General features: G+C 49.5%; 2 protein-coding genes across 2 annotated transcripts; both read left to right on the plus strand.

Moving 5' to 3' along the window:
- Positions 1–738: 738 nt before the first annotated feature.
- Positions 739–4,152, plus strand: TCF23 (transcription factor 23). The gene is made up of 3 exons (XM_070428393.1): positions 739–960; positions 1,717–1,959; positions 3,889–4,152. The coding sequence occupies exons 1-3, from the start codon at positions 739–741 to the stop codon at positions 4,066–4,068; spliced, it is 645 nt and encodes a 214-aa protein (XP_070284494.1). The 3' UTR covers positions 4,069–4,152.
- An 11,019-nt stretch (positions 4,153–15,171) lies between these two features.
- LOC139019609 (putative MAGE domain-containing protein MAGEA13P) lies at positions 15,172–16,158 on the plus strand. The gene has a single exon (XM_070428577.1). The coding sequence runs from the start codon at positions 15,172–15,174 to the stop codon at positions 16,156–16,158; it is 987 nt and encodes a 328-aa protein (XP_070284678.1).
- Positions 16,159–23,691: the final 7,533 nt, after the last annotated feature.

The raw sequence follows: 23,691 nt of genomic DNA on the forward strand, positions 1-23,691 counted from the left end.
TGAGAGTGTATTTTCTTATAAGGTTGAAAGAAAGATAATACACGTAACGTGCTTAGCACACTGCCTGGTAGTGATTTGAGGACTTTGAACTGTTAGGAAGCCAGCCAGGGTGTGGTCAAGCATAAACGGAGCCCCAGTGAAACAGCAAGGCCTGGGCTCCGGGTTCCGGGCCTTCCCAAATGAAGGCACAGCCTGCAGGATGAGCAACCTTCCCCTGGCAGAGTGGGAGCAGGCATTCCAGGGGACATAGAGGTACAAGGAAAAGCACTGGGTTGAGAACCTGAGGTACGCATGGGGAGTAAAAGTCCTTCTAAGGATGTGTGCAGAGAAGAAGGAGGTTCAGGGCCCCTCCATGAACTCGAACACCAAAGTGAAAGCCGCAGGTCTGTCATAAGACTGCTGTCAGGGTCAGGCAAGGCTCCTAGAAGGAAGCTCCCTTCCCACCACCCTCCTGCCTTCTTCAGCAGGGCCTCCTCCCAGGGCTTGGTCACTCCCAGCATGCAGCACCCCCACCCACCGCTGGTTGGGAGGCAGGCAGGAGGTTTTTTGCGGGGGCTGTGCCGGTGGGCGGTTTTCCCAGAGCACGAAGCGAGGCAGGACTGCGTTGGCGCCAGCTCCCTCAGATATAGACGTCGCTGGCCAGATGACCAGCCTGCCCGGCTAGCTTGAGCCCAAGGACTCCCTCAGGCACTGTGTTCCTGTCCTGGGAGCTGTGACACCATATCCCTGGGGTGTGGCATGTCACAGAGAAAGGCCAGAGGGGCACTGGCCATGCCGGGAGTGGGGCAGAGCCCGGCGAAGGCCAGGCCCAGGCTGCTAGCAGGCACCCACAGCAGGAGGAGCCGCCTGAGCAGGAACAGGCAGGACCTGTGGGAAGGGACCGGCTGGAGCAACCAGAGGTGGAGCAGAGCTGCCCCTGCCCCCAGAGGGGCCGGCCCCGGGAGCCTGGCTGGTGTCAGGGTAAGGAAATAGGGCCCTGCAGAAGGAGCTGGGGAGGCAGGGGGTGGAGGGGTTGAGAGAGGTCACCCCGATGGCAGAGCGTCAGTCAGTGTTACCGTCCCTGCCCTAAATAGAGGACCCTGGCCCCTTCGACTCGAAGGCTCCATGCTTTGTGGTTGGGATAAGCTGAGAGTGTGGCTAAGAGACCTGGCCCAACTCCCTTCTCTCCAGGACACTAAGCCTGGAGGAGTGATGTGAATTTCCCAAGGCCCCAGGGCAACAGTCAGCAACCGCAGGGCCAGGACTTTAGTCTGTGATTTGAGCCCAGTCTGGTGTCATTTCCTCTTTACCACAGCTGCCTCTTCTTCTCAGATGAGCCTGGGCCAAGGGTCATCTCTACCGAGCAGGACATGGTTCTGTGCTCCCTGTGGCCCAGGGCACCTGATCAGCAGGATTCAGACCTGGGTGTGGATGGAAGGAAGGAAGGCTAGAATGAGGCACCCGGGAAAATTAGAAAGAGTACAGGATCTCAGGTTCTGGGCCAACCTTTGCCTTCCTGTTCCATCGGACACCAGGCGAGGCCTTCTCTCCATTCCCTCAGCTGTAACGTGGGGCAGGGCCAAGAATGGACAGATTGGGGTGATGTCGCTGGTCCCTGCTGTTCAGAGTGCTACCACTCTGACAGAAGACCTCACACTAGAATGCTCTTAGAAGCCGGGGACTGGAGGTGGGGGTGAGGGGGTCCGGTCAGACTCACTCGCCTGGTCCTCTGTGCAGAGTGAGGTCAGTCCTGAGAACGCCGCGCGGGAGCGGAGCCGGGTGAGGACGCTGCGCCAGGCCTTCCTGGCCCTGCAGGCCGCTCTGCCTGCTGTGCCCACGGGCACCAAGCTCTCCAAGTTGGATGTGCTGGTGCTGGCCACCAGCTACATAGCCCACCTCACCCGCACGCTCGGCCACGAGTTGCCTGGCCCCGCCTGGCCACCCTTCCTGCGTGGACTCTGCTTCCTGCACCCTCTCAAGGTAGGCCACGGGGCCAGGGCCTCGGGGAAGGGGGTCTGGGGTAGAGGGATATTGAACTCGGGTCCCCGGCCTGCAATAGGGAGTGGTGATTGGAAATGACTTTATGATGTGGTTCCAGGGACATTCATGGAGGCCCCAAGACTCGGGAGTGCCTAGTGTCAGGGAAGAAAAAGGAGCAGGTTCCAGGCTGGTGCCTGGGAAAGGAAACTGCGCCTCGGAGAGTCCTGGATGTGGGGGGTATCGTCCCCTGTCCTCAGGACTTCTGTGGCAGGAGAGATGCCCTCTGGGAGAGCAATAGTCTAAGAAAGCATCGCTCTAGAAGCCACCAAGCTGGGGGCACCACCTACCAGACTGCAATCCACCTGTCCCAAACCTTGCTTATATTATACTAGAGGCTCGGTGCATGGATTCGTGCAACGGGGGGGAGGGTGTCCCTCGACCTGGCCTGCGGGGATCAGGCTGAAACCAGCTCTCAGACATCCCCTGAGGGGTCCCAGATTGCAAGAGGATGGTTCTCTGGTGATACATCCTAGAATCAGGCTCCCTCCTCTCTGGTTCCAGTTGTGTCACCCAAGAACCCCAGCTGCCAAGTCACCTCAGCTCAGCAGCTCCTCAATTGAGCATCTGCCCCCTGGTGGTCAGTGCATGTCATAGCTATCAGCCGGTCAGTCGCTTAGGCTTTTATATATATAGATGTGGGAGGAAAGGTAACATGAGTCTTACTTCTCTTCCAGGCTATGAAATGAGACTACTCATAAAAAGTATAATTAACAGTAAATCACCGTCTCAATAACAGCTAACAGTATTTGGATGCTAAAGTCATGCCAGGAGCTGTGCTTATTGCATTTTTATCTTTTAATCCACACAAGAGCTAAAGCAGGGCTGCTTTACAGATGAGGAAGCCGAAGTTCAGGGAGATTAAGTGGCTAAATGTTTGAACCCAAGAGTGTCTGCCTTCAGACCCCCTCCCTTGCTCACAGCCACCAAGCAGGCCCAGGAGACCGCGTGCAAATTGCTGGTTGTGGGGTATAACTGTGCTACAAAGGAAGAGACATTCTACCCCTGAGGGTAGCATTGTAATGGGGTCAACTTTATTTTCAGGGAGGCTACTTTTCACCATCTGTCTCCCCTAAACACCATAGTTCTGAAATGTCTTGAAACTTGAGATTTTTTAATTTTATTTCATGCGAATGTAGCCAAAATGCAAGAATTTGAGACTAAATGGGGGCAACTCTGAAGTGCTGACAGTGGCACCTGGGGTACATAGTTGTTGCCTTAGCTGTAAGATGGTGATCAAAGAAAGGCCATTGCATGGAGGAAGCAATGGATAAATGTATTGAAGAACGAACCAATGAGAGCCTGGTAAGGTCTGGAGCTCTGACAGTGGAGCTGCTGAGCCAGGAGCAGTGCCCCTCACCCCAGCCCCCAGGTGGAGGGGTTGCCAAGGGGAGGGCAGACCTCTGGGAAAAATCAACCTGGGACAGTCTAGGACTGCCCACACTCCTGCTGGAAGGAGGGACAATCTTGGGAGGTCCCCAGTCATAGGGTGTGGGCACTGACGTCTGGGTCAGAGGCACTTGGGTGGGAGGCTGTGCAAGAGAAGGGGTCAGGACTGATCAGTGTCAGGAGACTTTTCTTGCCCTCCCCCCACCCCACTCCCAGCTCTTACTGTGGGGTCGGGGGAGGGAAAGAAAAGGCTGAGGGCTGAGCCGGCCCCTCAAGTGCTTCCCCGCCAGGCTCAGGTGGTCAGGAGAATGCATGTGGCCAGGAATGGTGGTGCGTTGGAGCCTACTGTCATCAGAGCAGTCACGACAGGGGAGGGTCTCAGGGAGGGGGGCCAGGGAAGGCGGACTTTGGGTGCCAAGGACTACGAGGGGCTGCAATAGTGAGCGTGACTCACTCCTCACTTTCCATCTCCGTGTCTTGCAGAAGTGGCCAATGAGATCTCGTCTCTATGCTGGAGGCCTGGGGTGCTCTGGCCTTGACTCCACCACAGCCACCAGCCTGGGCCAAAGAACAAAGGAGGCAGAGGCCAGGCCCCAAGTCCCTGGAGAGGCAGATGCTCTCCTCCCCACCAGGCCACTCCCACCTGTTCTTGGTGATAAATGACCATCACGCTCACCTTCACTCCTGGACTGCGACTCAAGCTTAGGGACCTGGTTTCTTCTCTACCAGGCCCTGCCTGTCTGCACGCTGACTCTTACCCTTTGGATCTGACTCAGCCCCCAGGTTCCAGCCTGCAGACCAGACAAAGCCACAGCACGGCTGTAATGGAGTGCTCAGGAGCACCAGGGAGTCCACCCTCATCTTGGCACCAGGGGGCGACTCCCAGTGGCTCTTTCGTGGCAGCTACAAGGGAAATGGGAGAGGAAGGGGTTTGATTGGGTTGGAGGTTGAGTTATGGCACTACCCCTTTTTCTCCCCCCTCCCCCCCCACCCCTCACCCCCTCACACCCCAAAGTTCCTGCAAACCCTCTGGAGATTGCAAGCAGAGGGAGGGGCCTAGGATGGCAGCAGCCGCAGGGGCTGATGGGACCAGACAGGCTCTTGGCCGCTGGTCGTGTGAACAGAGCTGGGCTGGGGTCGCATGAGCAGAGGGGAAACTGAAGAAGGGAACGTTTTGTTATTTCACCACGACGTACAGGGATGCCAAAGAGGCAGGACGGCGCTCAGGAGGCTTGTCTCTGCATTATGGTCTCTCCAGCTGCCCCTCACCTCTACAGTGTCTCCCCCTCGGGGCCCTGCACCCTTCCACTCTTTCCTTGATATGAGTTCTATTTACAGGTGAAGCCAAAAAGCTCGCATGGCTTACATTCCAGTTTCCGAGACACTTTTAACCCCCACTGCCTCCTCTGAGAAGACCTGACCCCGAGGCAGCACCCTAAGGCCTCGCATAAGAAAAATGTCGGTTGGTTCAATCACATCCTTGAAGGACCTTAGGAGAAGAACGTGTATCTCTTCCAGGGGATGATAATTACAGTCTTCTCTTTCCATTATGTTAGGAATCCAACCTCCAGGAAAAACAAGGTCCGGGTCCAGAGGGATTCTTGTATGATTTTGGCCTAAGGACTCACTGGCTCCAACATTATTTCTACAATCTGTCTACAAATGACCTCTCTCGGGTCAACTCCTCCCCACAGACACTGCCCTCCCAGGCTCTCCCTCAGTCCTGCCATGGGGAGCCAGAAATTTGATAGAGTTCCAATGGAATTTACCTCTGGTCCTGAAGAAAGAATTTGAGGACTAATCACAGAGTTTGCACATACTGGAAGGAATCTTCCAGATCAGGTATCGCTTCAGGAGCCAGAAGTCCAGACAGAGAAAGAATCACCTTTTTGTTGAGTGAAAGGGGATGGGTGAAGACGACTAGAATCCCAAGAGTACAGAGTACCCGCCTTAGGGCCACCATCGCCACCATGAGAGTAAGTGAGGTTTGGGGCCGGCTGGCAGTGGCTGGGGGTCACCGGTGTGAGGAGTTGCTGTTCTCCCACAGGGCTGGCCCGGGGGGCAGGGGGAAGGGGACTGAAGGGGTGACTCAGCAAGTTGGGGTGGAGGCAGGAAAAAAGACACAGAACGTCCTAGTCAGGCTGCATGGATGTGGGAAGGCAGCTGGTCTGTGGCTGGGAGCCATGGGGAGAGGGCCTGGGCCAAGGCCGACCTCGTAAATCTACCGAGTCTCTGCTGAGGGCCTGGAGAGCTTGTGCAGAGCTGCTCTGGGCAGCTGGACGGGGGCCGGCAGGGCCAGAGACCAGGTGTGGGTGGGCACGAATGCAGTGCTCTTCACAGACCATAAAAGTCCAGCTCGAGTCTCCTATTCTTCAAACCAATGAGCGGCATCTTCCTGGTTGAGTTTGAAGGTGATAGGAAGAGGAGCAGGTCACAGTCTCCTTCCAGGAATGAAACTGGGAAAGCGGGCACTGAGTGTGCATGGGGAGACCCTACCTCACCCCTGATCCTGCATGTGACAGCTCTACCCGCCCCCCCAACCCCGCCCCCAAAGCATCGGGTTTCTTCTGATAACTGAGGAAACTGGTTTGGCGCTTGCCCCATCCCACCCAGGCCAGACTCAATCCTGTGCCCTGGGTGGGTGGGGTGGGGGGCGCCCACGTCACCCTGGGAGAGAAGACAGGAGGCAAAAGGGAGAGGAAGCCGGTGGAGGGCTGAGGAAGGGCGAGGGCCACATTACAGGTTCTAAGGCTGCCTCCGGCTTTCCCCCGGCAAAGCTGTCTCCAATGTGGAAAACAATTCTTTTTCATAAAAGTGTTATATATGTTCACACGTAGTAGGTTAATAAATGTTATTTTAAAATAAATATTCTTTAAAAGTCTCTATTTTAATTTCTAATATGGTGACTGTCAAGGGGTCCTGAGACCGAAGGATTTATGGTTTTTGCTCTGGAAGAAATCCGTGATGGTCAAGGGAAGATCCCCCCTCATCCTGATCCTGGACGTGACGGCTCTGCCCTCGGCCTTGGGCAGCAGTGAGCTGGTTTTGGTCTTTGAGAGACAAAGGGCTTGGGGTCTTCGGGGTGCCTGGCAGAGTGTGGGAGAGGCCTGCGTCCTGATCGTTAGGTCTCCTGGAGAATGAAGGTGGGGCTGCTCCCCACGTGGACTGGGCCTTCCTCAGGCTCTGCCACGGCCTCCTCGACTCTGATGCCCTTCAGCATCCCATGACTCCTCTTCTCGGGGAGCACTGCGGTGCCCCCCAGAGAGGTCCTGCGGACACCGAGCAAAGGGTGTGAGGTGGGGTGAACAGGAGACAAAGGGCTGGGAAGCAACTCAAGCAGAAAAGGCGAGAGACCCTGCTCCGAGCCCAGCGAGAAGGGAGAGCAGCTGGAGGGGAGAGGAGAGGAGAGGAGAGGCCAGCACGCGGTGCTCTCTCCCCGCTCAGACCCTTCTGCCCACCAGGCCAGAGCTCTCCTGAGGAGCCAGGGCAGCTCTGCAGCCTGGTCCAGGCTCAGGCAAATACCAGAGGAAGGGGTGCTGGGTGGGGGAGACAGCAAAGGGATGGAAGGGAGCCCGGAGGTCTGGCAGCAATCTGGAGAGGGAAGGAAGGGGGCAATCTGACAACACAGGTGCCACCTGGCTGTAGCTTTCACAGCTTCTGAGGACACAGGCAGGAAGGCAAGGAGTCTTGGCAACACGGGGTAAATGGTCTGAGGGTTCAGGATTCGCCCTGCATTCTCCCTGAAGGCAAAGGAACCTTTGAGTCTCTTACCCTGTGACCCGTGCACACCCAGTAAGCACACAGCCACCGGTCCCCATGCCCCGGCCTCCAAAGGAACCACCACAGTCCCTGCTTCGATGACGAGAACCCTCAGGGGTGAGTATCTAGCTCCTCTCAGTTGAGCCTGGGCTTCCCACTCCTCCCGCCCTAGGGGGTTGGGGGGCACATATAACTTCACCTCTCTGGGGGTCTTGCCCCGCTAGGGCCTAGGTTGGGAGAGGATCGCCTGACCCCAACACAGCAAGGCATCAGCTGCTGAACAGCCAAACAAAGGACAAGGGACCAACCTCCTCGACTGCCTAGGGCAGGAGCCGCAGGAATCCGTGTAACTGACAGGAGATACTCGAAAGACAGAACTGACCACCAGCCATCCGTGAGATATTAGTGGGGACAGAAGCAGGAACTAAGGACCAGTGCCATTGAATAAGCTGAGAAGTGTAAAGGGGCAAAGATGACTGAGGGTTGTTTTTTTTAACCTAAAAATAAATTCTAAAGAGGTATAATCAGAATAGAAACCATCTTCCACATGAAGGATCCCGAAAGGAGAAAAATCACTGAGTGAGACAGGCTGGCCTGAATGACAACAGTTACATCAAGACTTCAGGGGGTGCTCTAGCTGTTAGACTCCCTGGATAGAGCGTCGGCCTGCAGACTGACATGCCCAGATCACAGGCTCAATCCTCAGTATGGGGCATGCAGGAGGCAGCCGATCAATGATTCTCTCTCATCATTGATGCTTCTATCTCTCTCTCCCTCTCCCTTCCTCTCTGAAATCAATGACATGTATATATATATTATATATGTGTGTGTGTATATATATATATATTACTTCAGGGGGTCAGAACCTCTGGTTGGGTCCAAATTGGATGGAAATAGCTTCTGTACCACACATCCCAGAAACCACAGCTCATTGCACGGGGCTCTGGTGAAATACAGGTACTCTCACTCTCTCCTTGGGTGAGGGTTAACAACAACAACAAAGATGATGCATAAAACATTAAAAGCATTTTTTAAATGCATTGTTGGGCCAGTAGGAAGATAAAGAAAAGCAATAACAGAAGGGATAAAAAAAAAAAAGCATAAAACCAAAAATGGTAAGCCTGCACCGAGGCCAGTGCTGCCTTGGCAGTAGCTCCAGATTCCTCTGCCCAAGGCCAGGCCTTTAACAGACCAAATCTGGGGACTAGAGACAAAGCCTAAGGCCCACACCAAATAGGATATTGAGTCAGAAACCCTGACATAAAGCAGGGATCCCCAAAGGCAACACCCTCAGTCTATAAAAGAGAGATAAGGATACTTGTCCAAACAGATCTTGGCTCAGGGTGGGAGTGGGGGGAGTCTTAGATTGCTAAGCCCTTAAACTTTGGGGCGGGGGTGGGGTGGGGGGGAGCGGGGGGCTGGGAAAGCAAAAGTTTCAAGTGGTCTTGATTTAGGAGTGTTTCTAGGCATGACCAAGTGCAATTCTCTGGAAGAACATGCTTTAAATCCAGGCTTTGAAGGATTCCCATGGATAAAATTTTAACAAACTTTCAAATTCATAGCAAACAATTCTGAAAACCAGAAGGAAGCATGCCCCCATAAGGAAGCGAGAGCAGGAACATTGGACTGTAAACTCACACTTGAGGCGACAACAGATATTGTAATTTTTAGGTACAAAAAACATATTACATATGTTGAGTACATTTAAAGAAATAAAAAGTAATTTGAAAAGACAATGCAGGAACGAGAGCTATCAAACATGACCAGGTAGGAGAGAAACCAAGATGGCAGCATAGGTAAACACCGGAGTTTGCTGCCTCGAACAACCACTCTAAAAATACAACTAAAAGACGGAACGGACATCACCCAGAACCACAGGAAGGCTGGCTGAGGAGAGACTCTTCAACTAGAAGGAAAGACAACAGCATTCCGAGGCCCAGAGGAGGCGCAGTGTGGAAAATTCAAAGGTACGGTGGTGCGGCGGTGCGCGCGCAAAGCGGGCTGGTGGCTGAGGGCGCGGTTGTCGTTTTCAATCAGGAGGGAGTCTCAGACTCTGGGCTACAGATCCGGGCGAGTCTCTAGGGACCCAGACTCAAACGGGAGAAGCGGGACTGTCTGGCTACGGTCCCTCCGAGGTTTGCAGCAGTTGTGGGGACAGAGAGGCAGAGCCCCTGGAGACGGACTGAGAGCAGCCATAGCTGCTCCCTCCCCCCCGCCCTGTTGAGCCCGCCCCGCCCAGGCCCTGCGCAGAGCCATTTGCCAGATCGCCTCAGGCAAAGGCTGGACTAGCGCCTCCCCAGAGGACTGAAGTTTTCCACACAGCTGATTCCTACAGCCAGTCGGCCTGGTGGTCAAATCCCTCTAGTGTTAACTACAACAATTAAGGCTTGGCTAGAACAAGACTGCGCACAAAGACCACAAGGGGGTGCACCAAGAAAGCATAAAAGATGCGGAGACAAAAAAACATGACAGAAATGGAGGATATGGAGCTAAGAATTGCAATTTTGAGGGCTTGCTATAAACTTGTGCAGAGCCTCACGAAAACTAATGAGACCCTCGATGCTACGATAAAGAAATTAGAAAGTAAGCATACACGGACTGAAATAAAGAATATTATACCCAATAGCAGACCAGAGGAGCACAAGAATCAAACCAAAGATTCGACAAAAAACACCCAACTGGAAAAGCAAAATGAAAAAAGAATCCGAAAGTGTGAAGATAGTGTAAGGAGCCTCTGGGACAGTTTCAAGCGTACCAACATCAGAATAATAGGGGTGCCAGAAGATGAAAGACAGCAAGATATTGAAAACCTATTTCAAGAAATAATGGCAGAAAACTTCCCCCACCTGGTGAAAGAAATGGACTTACAGGTCCAAGAAGCGCAGAGAACCCCAAACAAAAGGAATCCAAAGAGGACCACACCAAGACACATAATAATTAAAATGCCAAGAGCAAAAGACAAAGAGAGAATCTTAAAAGCAACAAGAGAAAGAGACTCAATTACCTACAAGGGAATACCCATACGACTGTCAGCTGATTTCTCAACAGAAACTTTGCAGGCCAGAAGGGAATGGCAAGAAATATTCAAAGTGCTGAATACCAAGAACCTACAACCAAGATTACTTTATCCAGCAAAGCTATCATTCAGAACTGAAGGTCAGATAAAGAGCTTCACAGACAAGGAAAAGCTAAAGGAGTTCATCACCACTAAACCAGTATTATACGAAATACTGAAAGGTATCCTTTAAGAAGAGGAAGAAGAAAAAGGTAAAGATACAAATTGTGAACAACAAACATGCATCTATCAACAAGTGAATCTAAGAATCAAGTGAATAAATAATCTGATGTACAGAATGAACTGGTGATTATAATGAATCAGGGACATAGAAAGGGAATGGACTGACTATTCTTGGGGGGGAAAGGGGAGTGGGAGATGCAGGAAGAGACTGGACAAAAATCATGCACCTATGGATGAGGACAGTGGGTGGGGAGTGAGGGCGGAGGGTGGGGCGGGAACTGGAAGGAGGGGAGTTATGGGGGGGGGGGGGGGGGAGAGGAACAAATGTAATCTGAACAATAAAAATTTAATTAAAAAAATTTAAAAAAACAAAAAACAAAACATGACCAGGTAGAATTGGAGAAAAAATACAATTTCTAGAAATTAAAAATATATTATTTTCATAAAGAACCCAGTGGGTGGTTAGAAACTGCCAAAAACAGAACTAGAAAATCAGAAAATAAAGCTGAAGAAATTACTCAGAAATCAGTACATATGAACAAAGAGATAGAAAAAGAATATAATGTAGGAGAATATCTTCATGACCTTGGAATAAGGGACTATTTCTGAAAGAAGACACAAATAGGATTAACCCTAAAGGAAACGACTGATAAATTGTACTACATATAATTGGGAACATCTGCCCTGGCTGGTGTGGCTTACTTGTTTGGAACATCATCCTGTACCCCTAAAGGTTGCAGATTCTATTTCTGGTCAGGGCACATACCTAGGTTATGGGTTTGATCCCCATTCAGGCGCATATGGGAAGGCAACCAATCGATGTTCCTTTCTCACATCAGTGTCTCTCTCTCTCTCTCTCTCTCCCTCCCCTCCCCTCTCTCTAAAATCAATAAGCATATCTTCAGGTAAGGATTAAAATTTTTAAAAAAAAGGAACATCTATTCATCACAAGACATCACTGAGAGAGTGAAAAAGGCAAGTTCCCAGGCTGGAGAAGATGTTTGTAATACATATAATCAAAAGGGCTTGTATCAAGAATATATTTTAAAATCTTCATAGACAGAGCAATAAGAAAATTGTACATGGGCTAGAGACTTAATCGAGCGCCTTTGTAAAAAGGATATCCAGTTGGCCAAAGCTGGTCAACTTCAATAGTGTAATTTGAAATACTGTATGCAAATTGGCATCACAGTAGTACCACACATGGTTAATAAGTGTAGCTATTAAGTCAGCAATTACACGCCCAGGTATATAACCCCAAATGTGAGTGCACAAGTGCATCAAAGGTTATGTAAAAGAATGCTTGTAACAGCATCACCTGTCACAGCCCCAAACTGGAAACATATTCTTTTCCTAAGCTGCTGGAGCTGGGCTTCTGCAAACCACACGTGGATTTGTCGCCGGCACCTTGTGAGGCTCTGCCAGTAGGGGGCGCTAGAGGAAGCCCGCAAGGCTGGAGGAAAGCATCTGCTTCTTGCAGTTTGCTTTGGGCACCTGGGGTGTCCTGGTGGCAACAGCTCTTCACCGTGGCAGCTGGGCTTGATCCGCCTTTTCAGCTTTTCCCTGTTCTCAGAACCAGCTGTCATGGTGTACTCAAACACGTTGCTCCAATTCTCCCTCTGAGGTCTGAGTTCCACTTCCCCTCACGCTCTTCCTCCAACCTTCTGAATTCCAGTAACGCCCACTTCTCCCCTTTGCTCACCCCAGCTCCTCCCGGGGCTTCCTTCAGTTGCCACCTCTATGTTTCCTTTGGCCTTTGTGGTCCTTCTAAAAGCTCCCTCTGGTTTTTACGTGACTAGCTGCAGCCAAGACTCAATTCTTTTGGCATCTGACCAGCCTCCTGTTTTAAACAGGGAATCTCAGGGCTGCGAACTGGTTGATAAGGGCCGCAGAGCCTCACAGCCTGGCTCGGTGGATTGTCGATGGCTTCTTGACATGGTTACAGAAATCGACCAGAGCCAGACAGCAGAGCATCCTGGGGGTTGACTGCCGTGACTGCCCCCCAGGAGGACAACTAGGGTCACAACAATCTTTGTGAACACTGGCTGGCTGGGCTTTGATTTTTCTCCTGCGAGTGGGAAAATGGCGTCTTTTTCAAAGTCTTCATGGCCTTCCTCAGATAGGTTGCTGAGGAAACTGGATTTGAGAACCTCACATTCCAGGGGCACCATGCTGTTACTATGGCCACCACCGTGTACGTGTGCACCAGTGTTTAATAACGTCACTGCGAGGGCTGATTCTTTAACCAGATTGTAAACATGTGTACGGAGCTTGCCCAACAAAGGAACAAAACGTTTGTGTAATTTGTAAGCAAAACAATGTGAGCTAAGCGCAGCCTGCGTGGCTCGGTGGTTGAGCGTTGACCTATGAATCAGGAGGTCACAGTTCAATTCCAGGTCAGGGCATATGCCCGGGTTGTGGGTTCGATCCCCAGTATGGGGCATGCAGAAGGCAGCTGATCAGTGATTCTCTCTCATCACTGATGTTTCTATCTCCCTCTCCCTCTCCCTACCTCTCTGATAAATAATAAAAATATATTTAAAATAAAATAAAACAACAACGTGAGCTAACATCTCAATGGGCCAGGATCTTTCAGTGTTCTTCCCCCACAGGCTTGTCCCAGCCATTACGAACGATTTCTCCTGCCCCCAGAAATCCCCGGGGTATGTAATTCTCCTAACCCCGTTAAGCACGAACCTCTATAGTTCCCACCATTTTCAATCTGTGTCTAAAGAAAGCAGAACCCAAGCTGCTTATTCAAACATCTATTTTTCGTTTTAAGCCAGCATATTCTCACAAGGTTTTTCCTAATGTTATACGTTCTAGATGGTGCCAATCTTTAGTCTTCCCAGAGGCCATACCCAACATCTTGGGATCTCAAATGCTTCTGACCTCAGATGCAACTTCCCTCATGTCTGCCACTCCTAGAGTCACGCCCTGTACCCCATCTCCAAAATCTCTGTTTCAGGAATTCTGATGTGGTATTTTGACGCCTATCTCCTAGTCTTCTATCTCACTTAGGTTAGTATTTTCGGTCCAGTATCCCTTCAATCTTACTGATGAGATAGGATGAGCCTGTTTTTTAGTTAATTCTCCCCTGAGGATATTTTCCCCTGCGTTTTTAGACAGTGGAAGGGAAGGGGAGAGACAGAGAAACATCCATGTGAGAGAGACACGTGGATTGGTTGCCTCCCACACGTGCTGGGGGGTGTGGGGGGCGGTAGGGCAGGAATCGAGCCTGCAACCGAGGTACGTGCCCTTGACTAGAATCGAACCTGGAACCCTCAGTCCACTGGCTGATGCTCTATCCACTGGGTGAGCCTTTCTTAAACAGATAGGAATGCTTTTCGGTTCTGAAGCCTCTCCTAGACCAGGTTAGTTTCCCTTTGGGGGCTCCCCAAGAGCTTTGCTCTGCACCTGTGCCGGTGAATACCAGCCCCCGGAGGGAACCTGGGAAGCAGAGACACCTACCCTGCGCCTGCGTGAGGAACCCAGCCCTCTAGAAGCCAGACCCCAACAGCAGTTCAGGAGCCGTATTCTTCATTAAGTGTGTGCTCCCTCGATGCATCAAGCCCCCTCTGCCTTGTTTTCAGTAAACCTCTTCTTTTTGAATCTGTTTCACCTCCTCTCTTGATTTCTGTCCTTGAAAGGTGACACGGAGACCTCTGATTCATTGACCACCTCTGCTTACTAACCATCTTCCCTCGGGTCCTTACCGCCTCTTTCCTCGTCCCAGATTCCATGTTCATTACTAGAATCGCTCCCTTGTAAATGACCCTCATCCCCTGCTCCTCCCCCTCCATTGCTTTTGCTTGGCAGCATCTTGACCCTGTGCTATCATCACTGTCATTCCATTCCAGGCCTTTCCTGCACACACCACTGTGCTCCCTGGCCTCCCTTGAAAGTCTCACCACGAGTCTCAGATGGGTACCCAACACTCTGTGGCAGCCTTCCCAGATATATTTTCTTTCCCACGTTCTAGCACATTTATTTCCCACTTGCCTTCACCACACTCTTCAAGGAGAAAGCAAGAGCCGTCGGCAGGGACACCTCCATCATGATACCAGCCGTCACACCTGCCGATTTCCCTGCTGTGTGCCCAGGCTCACGCTGGATGAGGCTTGCCCTTCTGAAGAGCCCCAATCTTAAAATCATTCCCTCTGGAACTTTCTATGCATCACTCATCCATCAGCTCCTTCAGAGGATCCGCCTGAGGCTCCTCACGTGGGAGTGACGCAGTTCTGAGGCAAGTATTGTTTGAGGCTTTGAGGTGTTTTGAAATAAGTAAATTGCTTTTGCCATAAAAAAAAGTTTACGTGTCTAATTCTGTACGAAAAACTGGGAAGTGGGAGGCTACGGACGGAAAGCATAAATTAGGAGCTTGTTGATAAAAAGAAAGGAGGGAAGGAACGAAAGAAGAAGGAAAAGAAGAGCGAGGAAAGGCACGCTCGTCTGCAGGATCCTCATCAAAATGTTTCCCAAGTCTTGAGATCTGAAGGGGGAAAATGGCATAGGCAGATCCTAATATTCTAAAACCGCAATCCGACTTTCCGCCTTGGGAGTCAGAGGGTGAAGCAGCTTCCTGCCGGACTCAAATCTCAGAGGGAGGAGTGTGTGCACCTGCTAGGGAAGTGAAGCCTTTGTTTAAGAAGGGTGACCACACGTCAACAGAGGGAAGAAGCCCAGGCCCTTCCAGGCATCGAGGCCACTAGTCCCCATCACCGAACCTGCTGCACACACACCTGCTGCTGCCTCCAACACAAGTCATCATGCCTCTCGGTAAGAAGAATCAGTGCCCCGAGCCTAAACAAAGCCTCCAGGCCCAGACAGAGGCTCCAAGCCTCGGGGCTGCACAGGTTCCTCTAACTGAGGAGGGAGCTGCCTTCTCCTCTCTATCTGCTTTGATTCAGAGCATCACAGAGGCTGCGCTTGCTGCTGGAATATCAAGTGTTGCCCAGAATTCCCAGAGAGCCTGCCCCTCCTCCACTGCCATCAAAGCCACTCCATCGAGCAAATCAACTGAGGCCTCCAGCAGCCAAGAGGAGGGTCCGACCACTTTGCAGCCTCCACCAAATCCCGAGTCCTTGTCCACTGAAGTGCTACAGAAGAAGATGACTGAATTGGTGCGCTTCCTGAGGAACAAATATGTAACAAAGGAGCCCATCACAAAGGCAGAAATGCTAGCGAGTGTCATGAGAGAGCACAAGGATCACTTCCCTGAGGTCTTCAAGAGAGCCTGTGACTGCATGGAGACTGTCTTTGGCATTGAAGTGAAGGAAGTGGACCCCCCCAGCCATTCCTACGAGCTCGTCAAATTACTAGGCCTCACCTACGATGGGATGCTGAGTGATGACCAGGGCATGCCCAAGACTGGCCTCCTGGTATTTATCTTGTGCATAATCCTCGTGCACGGAAACAGTGCCCCAGAAGAGGTAATCTGGGAAATGCTGAATTCGCGTGGGGTGCATGCTGGGAAGAATAATTTCATCTATGGGGAGCCCAGGAAGCTCATCACTGAAGATCTCGTGCAGGAAAAATACTTGGAATGCCGGCAGGTACCCGGGAGTGACCCTCCGCGCTATGAGTTCCTGTGGGGTCCAAGAGCCCGTGCTGAAACCACCAAGATGAAAGTCCTGGAATTTCTCGCCAGGGTCACTGGGAATGAGCCCACTGCTCTTGCAGACTGTTACGAGGATGCACTGAAAGATGAGAGAGAGAGAGCTGAGGCCGAAGCTGGCCCCGGTGATGGTCAGTGAAAGTCCTGGTGTCACATCCGGCAGCTTCTGCCATCTTGAGTGAAGTCTGAGGAAGCCTCTCAGCTTGGTGTTTGAAGAGGGAAATCAGGGTTCTAACTAGTGGATGGATGAATTGCAATTTTTTTCTTCTTTCTTTTTTCTTTTTGTTTCAAATGTTCTGCCTCCTAAAAGAATTATTAGCTTCAGAGTCTAGGTTCATGAATGGCATTGGTTATGTATTTAGTGCTGTTTAACAGGGTTAAGGATAAGGATTTTGCTGTTCTATAAAACAAACTGGGGAACCTTCCATTTTACTTTGTGATCTGGAGCAGGATAGCATGGCATTGGAATAGGAATTAGAAATGTAAAAGCGCTCAGCAATGAAATAGATGAGTTCAAGAAATAGAGGGAAATGTACAAGACGGTTGTCCTAGGATTCCTATATTACATTTAGTCTGCTGTTTTGTAAATTTAAAGATATATACCTGGATTTGTTTGACTAATTAAAGAATGTATGCAAAATTAAATCTTAATAAATGTTAGCCCCAGCTAAAAAAAATAAAATAAAGTAAAACTGCAATCCAATTGCATAAAAACATAAATTTGAATCTAGGAAATTTGAGAGAAAATATTTAAATATTTTATGTTTTTGTTTAGAGCTGATATCTATAAAAATTCATTATATTACACAGACCTATATTATAGAGATTATATATACAAATATTTTATTACTTATGCAAAAAACATGATTTGTTGTGGGCTATAAACTATGGCTTTCTCGGGTTTCGCTGCTACTTGATGGTTCTGAGTATTGGCTTTCTGACAGGGTCTGGAATGAAGCCATTTTTATTAATTTAGTTCGTGGCCCCTTTCCGCCCTCAGGCCTCTGTTGGGAAAGTTTTACCTGTGCAAATGTCCTCCGATCTTCTTGTCCTTTTTCTGTAATCACAAAAATGTCTGTGTTATTTGTAAGAACTTTCTTGTAGACATTTGGCCTCCAAAAGCTTCATACTATCCCCCGTAGATCAGAAATTTATCTTGTAAAATAGCAGTCAGTCTCAAATCTGTACTTACTTAAGTAGCTACTTGAGTTTCTGCATTTTTAAAAATATATTTTATTGATTTTTTATAGAGAGGAAGGGAGAGGGAGGGATAGAGAGTTAGAAACATCAATGAGAGAGAAACATCGATCAGCTGCCTCCCGCACACCCTACTGGGGATGTGCCTGCAACCAAGGTACATGCCCTTGACCGGAATCAAACCTGGGACCCTTGAGTCCGCAGGCTGACGCTCTATCCACTGAGCCAAACCAGTTAGGGCAGAGTTTCTGCATTCTGTTGTTTGTCCAAAAAGTTGTAGTTTTATTTTGCTGGCTTCTTCCTTTTGTCAAAGAATTGTTAATATAATCACTAATATAACATATTAGTCGTCTTAAAATGTGTTAGAAGTTTTTGTCTCTGCTCTGATGTAAACAGATGCAGGCCAAGAAGCCCCCCTTTTCTTCTTCGCTGGATGAAATCAGCTCCAGGCATGGTCTGGAATTGCTGCAGCCACCTTGAAACCCCAAGTGGAAACATCACCTACCTGCTGAGAACGGCAAGACAGAAAGATGGACTCATTGGTGGATCTGGGTCGGTAATGACCTTCTCAAGGCTCTGGGCTGACCTTGGACCACCGAGCCCCTAGGCATCTTGTCTGGGGTAATGACTGTCCTTGGTGTGTGTGTGTGCGTGCATGTGATTACAAAAGCAAGCAAGAATTTATTGACTGCAGCAAAATATACTGCAACAAGGAAGGGCATAGCAGAAGCCCACAGGAGAGCCTAGGCTGGGCTGCCTTGGCTCCCAGGGAAGTCAAAGAACAGGGGACCTTGGAGACAGGTTCAGCGGGTTAGCCTGGGAGGAGCTGCTGCTGCTCGTAACTCCCCTGGGTACAAGTCTCAGGGGCCCCTTAGAGGTTAGGGGATAGGTGCAGTGATGGTGGGGGGGTGGGGGGGGCAGGAAGGAGAGGGGGAAGGAAATGCTCTCTGGAGGGAGAGCGAAAACTGTCCTTATTGCGGGCTGTAGTTTTCTTTGCTTGTGATGCCATTGCTACAAACTGCCAACAGGGGAACACCTGTCTATTTGTTTCTGTTGCCCCAAGTCACAGAAGGATGAAAATTACAGGTGGTAAGAAAGTGATTGAGGTGCAAGGGTATTTATGTGAATGTTGGCTATGGCACCAAAGGTCAAGTTTGACAGCCTAAAATATCCTGTGCTTAACAACTGTCAGTTTGGGAAGCTAAACCAAGCAAAGACAGTTATGCAAGAGAGCAGCATTATATATGACAAAAGGCAAATCATTAAATGTAATATAAACAATACTGGTTTGTTTTTTTTAAGTATCCAAAACTTTTGACATTTACCCTGATGACTGCTGAGTCCTATATGTACAACTGCAAAAATATTTGTGCATCCTGGGATGACTGTCTATTTTTGAGAAAACTAATTGGCAGGGAACTTTTTTTTTTTTTTTTACATCAAAAAGGTGATTAAAGAGCATCTAAAGCTCCAGAAAAAAATAGCATGGTGCAATGGTGTTTGGCAGCCTTTATACAGGATGTCACAACACGTTTCCCAAAACTCTCTTGATGGGGATCCTCCCAGCAACGCACAGTAACAGTGAGCTTATTTCATGTGAAATGTGTGAACACGGTGGATGTGGATTGCCTGGAAGGCGGGCAGTGATGGAGATTAAAGTGAATGCTGTCACTGAACATTTGCAGCCTCAGACTTCGGCATCCTAGCCATCGTTCAAAACATGCTCTAACTGGGCAAGAGAGGCCGCATGATCAATTGATTTGAAAGGCTAAAATGTGGACGCAAACTCAGTGTCCATTGACGATGAATGGATAAGCAAAATATGCTGTTTCTATGTACAATGGAATATATGCTTCAACTTCAAAAAGAAGGGAAATTTTGCAGCATGTTACAACATGGATGAACCTTGAGTTTCATACAGACAAATACTGTATGATTCCACTTATGGGAGGTACTTAGCGTAGTCAAAATCATAGAGACAGAAAATAGAATGGTGATGGCCAGGGGCTGGGTGAAGTGGGAAATGGGGAGTTGTTGACTGATGGGTATAGAGTTTCAGTTTTACAAGATGAAAGGAGTTCTGGAGATGGGTGGTGGCGGTGGTGGCACAACAATATGACTGTATTTAATACCTATATTCTTAAAAATCCAAAGCTATATTCTTAAACATAGTTAAGATGGTAAATTTTATGTTATGTATATTTTACAAAAATAAAAGTTTGGGTGGTGGGAGAAAGCTGGAGTGGTTTTATTGAAGCATCCATCTTATATAAAAACTGCTGTCTGAAATTTTAACCCTGCTATTTTGGCTTCTGTAAATACTTGCTTGCTTAAATAATAAGGAAAATAAGACCACTCCCATCCAGAGAGGCCGTAAACTAGGCCCCAGGCAGAGTTGTCAGTGCTGGCGCCAGGCCAGGCCTTGAGATAGGGTCTCATGGCCCCTTCCCAGCACACAGGCCTTCTTTCTCAGAAGGCCCGGGAGTCTCCTTCCAAATCTGGGAGACAAAGGGCTGGAAAAAGTATAAATAGAGAAGTTGCCTCCATGTTGGGGGGCCCAGAATCTGAAGGACACATTTTTCTCTGGGCCTGCGCAGAATTTAATAATAAAATGTAACTCCCTTTCTTTAAGCATGGCTTGGTTTTTCTCCGGTCTTCTGTAACATTATTAATGTCAGACAAAGTAAACTGCAGAGCAATGAAAAATACCCGCTATAAAGAGGGACATTTTATAGCAATAAAAAGAGTCCATTGACAAGGCAGGGAACACACACCGAGCCAGTTATCAGGCTGCTGTAATGAAGTGCCACTGGTTGGGTGGCTTGTAAACAACAGAAAGTTACTTCTCACAGTTCTGGAGGCTGGAAGTCCTGTCACAGGCCGGTAAGCTCGAACAAGCAGAGTTGGGAAACCAAGACAGTGAAACAAGCAGTTTGCAGCCATCTAGTAAATCCTATCTTCCTTAAACCAGGCACACTTATGAGTGGATGATTTGTACTTCTCCTCCCAGCCAGGGGGTAAATAGCTTAAATCACCCTACTCAGGGAGACAGAGAGCAGAAATCCGTTCGTGTCATTTGCCAACCACACCCAAGGACAGATGAAGTTAAAGGAATAAATCTCATTTTGGCACATCAGACTGCACCCTCTCCAATCCGGGACCCTTTGGGGGATGTCCGACTGCCGGTTTAGGCCCGATCCCAGGGATCGGGCCTAAACTGGCAGTCAGATATCCCTCTCACAATCCTGGACTGCTGGCTCCTAATCACTCACCTGCCTGCCTGCCTGGTCGCCCCTAACTGACCACCGCCCCCCCCCCCCCGCCCCCGCCAGCCTGATCGCCCCTTACTGCCTCTGCATGCTGGCCTGATCGCCCCTAACTTCCCCCCCTGTTGGCCTGGTCGCCCCTAACTGCCCCCCCTCCTGGCCTGGTTGCCCCCAACTGTGCCCCCTGCCAGCCTGGTCTCCCCTCACGGCCCCCCTGGCAGCCTGGTTGCCCCACGCAGCCTGCTGTTCAGTTGTTTGGTTGTCCCTCACTAACCCCCCTGCTGGCCTGGTCATAGGCAGCCATCTTGTGAGGGTGTGAGGGTTAATTTGCATATTACCTCTTTATTATATAGGATGATCCCATTTATATAAATTCCTGGAAAAAGCAAAAGTATAGGGATGAAGAACCAATGGATGCTTGTCAGAGATACACTGCGTCTTCAGTTCCTGCCCCTTTGCTGTGTTCTGCTAGGACACTGGACTTTTTCTGTATTGCTGTGCCCCTCACTCCCTCTCTGCCTGAAGCACCCCTCCCACAAGCTCCCTTAGGTTTAAGCCTCTACATTCTGCATATTAGTTTTGGCTCCTCATCTGCTTTCATTTTCCAAAACTGTGTTGACTTCTCTTGACACCATCATCATTTTTCCCTTCTCTTTAACCCTATGGGTTTATGGTCTTTTTATTTCTTTACTGTTATGACTGTGAGGATTTGGGAGGAAACAGATAAATACATATTCAGTGTACTTACACAAGCTCTTCTTTAATCAAGTCTAAAACATTACAGTTTAGCTAATGGGTATTATTTTCATATATGTTTTATCTCTCTGGCCAACCTCAGAAAGCGTAGATGTTTACCAGACATGATCACTGTAAGTATCTCCATGCAAGCCAGTGGATTTTTGTCTCCCAGAGTGGACACACTTAAGAGAGTTGTCACGTGGTTTCAGGTCTGGCAGCCAGAATTTCCAGCAGCTGCCTGGGGTGTGGGCCAGAGTTCCTGGGAATCCGTCAAACCAGTGGTTTTACAAAGGGCTGTGGGAACTGGGCTGCCCACTAATAGTGGTGAGCTGGTGACTTGGCAAAGGAGACGAGGGCCTTTGTATGTCTGTGAGCAGCATCCCAGTAGTCACACTTATAATCAGGACCCAGAAATGCCTTTTCATCACTTACATCATAATCATCCCTTCACAGAGAGGCACAAAAATAGAGTGGAACTGGCACTGACTCCCGTAGGCATCATTCCTGTTCTAATTTTTCCTACGGCATCTTGACCTTCAATCCCAAGTGGTCTTTGACAAGACAGTAATACTCAAGTCTTCCACACCGAGAAAACTGCAGGGTCCCAGGCAGCAGTGGGGCGTGTGTTCCCCTCTTTAGCTGCCACAGCAGAGCTAAAGTGGTGCCAAGTGGTGGCTTTGAAAGCTTGGGCCACACAAATGTAGATTGCAGGTTGTAACACGCCCTGTATACACACATCTCATTTTTTAACAAATCTGCCACTGTTTATCTTTGCCAGCTGGCCCTAAAATTTTAGGTTTTATAATTTTATAAAACTACTAGAGGCCCAGTGCATGGATTCATGCACATTGAAAGGAAATTAATTAAAAGGTGGCTGGTGGGGTGGGACTGGTCCAGAAGGGCCAGACACGCCCTGGAGTCAACCTCCCACGATCCCTCCCTTGCCACTGCACCTGGGGCAGCGCCGGGGCTCTAAGGGCATCTGCAGAGTGAGCAGGGTCCCTCTGGCAGGTGAGCTCCCTCGGCCTGACGTGTGGGCATCCAGCCAAAACCGGCAGTCCAAGGGGTCCCGGAGTGCAAGAGGGCACTCTGCAAAGTTGCTGTGGCTCAGCAGCTCCTGCATTGAGAGTCTGCCCCCCCTCCCCCCAGCCCCTGGTGGTCAGTGCACGTCATACCTACTGGCTGGTCGCTTAGCCTTTTACATATATAGATACAGTATATATATAGATGATCTTCTGGGCCAGGTAAATCAAGATTTTCTTTTGAAGGGAGCGGATACAGTGAACTTTATTGGTACATAAGATAGGACTCCCTAAGCTCCTCCTCTTCCTCAGAGGTTCTGGGATAGAAACTGTGTTGAGGATAGGATTCTCAGGGTGTCAGGGGTCAAGTTGGTGTGACGACTCCCCGGCAGCTGAGGGCCCCTCTCTTCCTCTGTCCTCTCATTGGGGCTCGTGGCCCAAGGACTCTTCTTGGAGGTGATTTGAACCATAAGGTCCACCACCTATTGCTATAGACAAACTCATTGTCGACCCAGGAAATGAGCTTGACAAAGTGGTCATGGAGGGCAATGCATCGAAGATTGAAGAGTGGGTTAAAGTTGCAGGAGACAAGCTGGTCCTGCGTAGGCCAAGATGCCCTTTAGGGAGCACTTTGATGCTGCCTTTCCACCTTGATGTTATCATATCTGACAGTTTTCTCCAGATGACAGTTCAAATCCATGACCAGCACATTGTGGCTGGGGACACAGAAGGCTATGCCCGTGTGCTTCCATCCAGCTCAAGGATGACCTTGCCCACAGCACTGTCAGTACCAGAAGCAAGAACGATGTCCTGGGCAGCCCCTCAGCCATCATGACACGGCTTCTGAGGGGCCATCACAGTCTTCTGGTGGTAGAGATGGCATGGGCTATGGCCATGTCACTTAATCATGCCCAAGTTGTCATTGGTGACCTTGGCCAGCGGAGCCAGGCAGTTGGTACAAGAGGCATTGCTGACAATATTGAGGAAGTCATACTTTTCATGGTTCACGCCCATCACAAATATGGGGGCTCCTTGTTTGAATGTCCGGTTTGAGCCTCTTTAGGTGGGTGTTCTGTTTATGCTGCTGGAAGATTCCTAAATGATTCAGCTGAATGTATTTTGAATCTCAGCAGGTTATAATAGACCCAGTCTTAGCTGAAGAACCATATCCTACCCAGGTAAAATTATTTTATTATAACATCACTGGCCTAGTAGTACTGCATGGGTTTTTCTCAACTTGTCACGAAAGAATCACAGAAACTCTTCCACAGATTGTTGGTGGGGGGGACGAATGGATGCGATACAGTGATTCTTGCTTCCTGGGATGGAATAGTTTTTATTTATTAGCAGTCCTCTAGGTCCTCTGTTACTGACAGCTTCAGAGATCTGAACTGAAGTGCTAGCCAGGCAGGCCAACTTTATGAACAGACGGATGCAGTTTCACAATTG

Source organism: Myotis yumanensis, unplaced genomic scaffold, assembly GCF_028538775.1.
Source record: "Myotis yumanensis isolate MYYU_CA2020_CCGP unplaced genomic scaffold, mMyoYum1.0.hap1 SCAF_11, whole genome shotgun sequence".
In the NCBI taxonomy this organism is placed as follows: domain Eukaryota; kingdom Metazoa; phylum Chordata; class Mammalia; order Chiroptera; family Vespertilionidae; genus Myotis; species Myotis yumanensis.